General features: G+C 60.1%; 1 protein-coding gene across 1 annotated transcript in view; it reads right to left on the bottom strand.

The window, feature by feature from the left end:
* Positions 1–1,897, bottom strand: part of LOC105304826 (transient receptor potential cation channel subfamily M member 1-like) — a 56,355-nt gene that overhangs the window by 44,514 nt on the left and 9,944 nt on the right. The window contains exon 8 of the mRNA XM_023522694.1: positions 769–869. Coding sequence (XP_023378462.1) covers positions 769–869 — 101 coding nt within the window. The remainder of the gene's footprint in view (positions 1–768; positions 870–1,897) is intronic.

Here is a 1,897-nt window from a genome sequence, read left to right as displayed (position 1 = left end):
ACCCCTCATGCATCATACATGTGACACGGATGCCACACGCAAGCCACATGCCGACAGCCCTCACATATCATACATGTGACACAGATGCCACATGCATCCCGCCTCACATATACACACTCTACAAACATGCTACACACAGACACATAAACAGCACACTGAACCACACATGCGCGCACACACACACACGGACTTCTCCGGGCCTCCAGGGTTTTGTGGAACATAGTTTGAAAAATCTAAACTCTCAATACAATCATTGCGTTTAATTTTAATGAGCTATTTTCTTCTTTAAGAGGGTCAAACACGCTTTCACCAGCAACATTAACATATTTAGTGGTTGTTTCTATTTTTTTTCTTCTTTTTTTTTAGGTGAGGCAACCCTTGGTTGACCTCACCGATTGCAAGGACCTTGTCGGCTTATAGTCCCTTAGTTTTTATGCCTACAGCACCTGGTCTTCCTAGGTGGCCTCCCATCCAACCAGGCCCGACCCTGATTGGCTTCCGATCAGATGGGATCGGGCGTGTTCAGGGTGGCGTGGCCGGAGACATTTAGTGATCGTTTCTTAAGAGCGCTGGCCAGAATCTTTGATTGGTGCTACTAGCTCTCAGTTCCTCCTGGCTCTGTCATGTTACATAGCGACACCTGATCACACCCTGGACCATCAAAACCCCGGACGACTTCCCGAGATGGTGACGCCAAAGAGAACACACGGACACGTCACGGCACACGTTCAGGTTACACGGCATCAACTGAAAAACACGTGGTTTCACCGGCCAGTGAGGCCCGAAGACGAAGATCTGGCTTCGCGCGATGTCCACGCGATTCCAAGCCAGCGCCAGGCTCAGCTGGTCGGGCGCGGATGCGTTTGTGCCTGGAATGGCAAGAAACAGGCGCTGGTCACTCTGGGCCTGGACTGCCGGGCTCGGTGGGTGCCGGGCGGTGAGCACGGCCCCCGGGCTGGCCCTGCGTGGTTCTGGTCCGTCTGTGTAGCACTGCTGCCTCTGCTCTGCTCTGGGGGGACAGAGGAGGAACCCAGTGACTCTGGGACCCTCATCTGCAAGAGGGCAGGAGGCCTGGGTCTGTCCAGACACCTGCCTGGCCCGGCCGAGGGGTGCTGCCCCCAGCGACGGGGAGACCAGCACAGCATGGCCGGGCAGCCAGCCCGCTGGTGACACCCTCCTCTCTGCTGCTGCCCTGTTATCGTCCCAAAATAGCCACGAAGCAGGCAGGACGCGCCCGTCCCCAAGCAGCCCCATGAGCGGCCAGCTCGCAGCCTGCCATCGGACGTGGGCCGGGAAGTCGGACAGGACACTGCAGGATGGAGCGATCACAGACAGCAGCCACGGCAAAGGGACGTTTGTGTTCGCCCTCCGGGAATCGAAATCCGTGATGAACCGGTTACACGTGGAAACCGGTCCTGACGTCAGCCATCGCAGGCCGTGGGAACCCACGGGAGCTCCCTCCCCCAAAGCCACCCAGGCTCGTCACTGCACCACAGCTTCCCAGCTCCAACGGCCCCAGCTCCCAGCACCCGCGAGGCCCTAGAGGGATGGGGTCTCCAGTCCCCCGAGAGCTCATAGCCCCAGCTCCCAGCATCCGCGAGGCCCTGGAGGAACGGGGTCGCCAGCCCCCCGAGAGCTCCCGGCACCCACGAGGCCCCGGAGGGCCGGGGTCGCCAGCCCCCCGAGAGCTCCCGGCACCCGCGAGGCCCCGGAGGGACGGGGTGGCCCGCCCCCCGAGAGCTCATAGCCCCAGCTCCCAGCATCCGCGAGGCCCCGGAGGAACGGGGTCGCCAGCCCCCCGAGAGCTCACCTTTCAGCAGGGCCGTCAGAATCGCCATCTCCATGTCCTGCTGACCCTCGGAACCCATTCTGAACACGGTCACCTGGAAGCAGGTTA

Source organism: Pteropus vampyrus, unplaced genomic scaffold (genome assembly GCF_000151845.1).
Source record: "Pteropus vampyrus isolate Shadow unplaced genomic scaffold, Pvam_2.0 Scaffold355, whole genome shotgun sequence".
In the NCBI taxonomy this organism is placed as follows: Eukaryota; Metazoa; Chordata; class Mammalia; order Chiroptera; family Pteropodidae; genus Pteropus; species Pteropus vampyrus.
The sequence above is the reverse complement of the archived record's forward strand: the minus strand, read 5'-3'. Positions and strand labels throughout refer to the sequence as shown.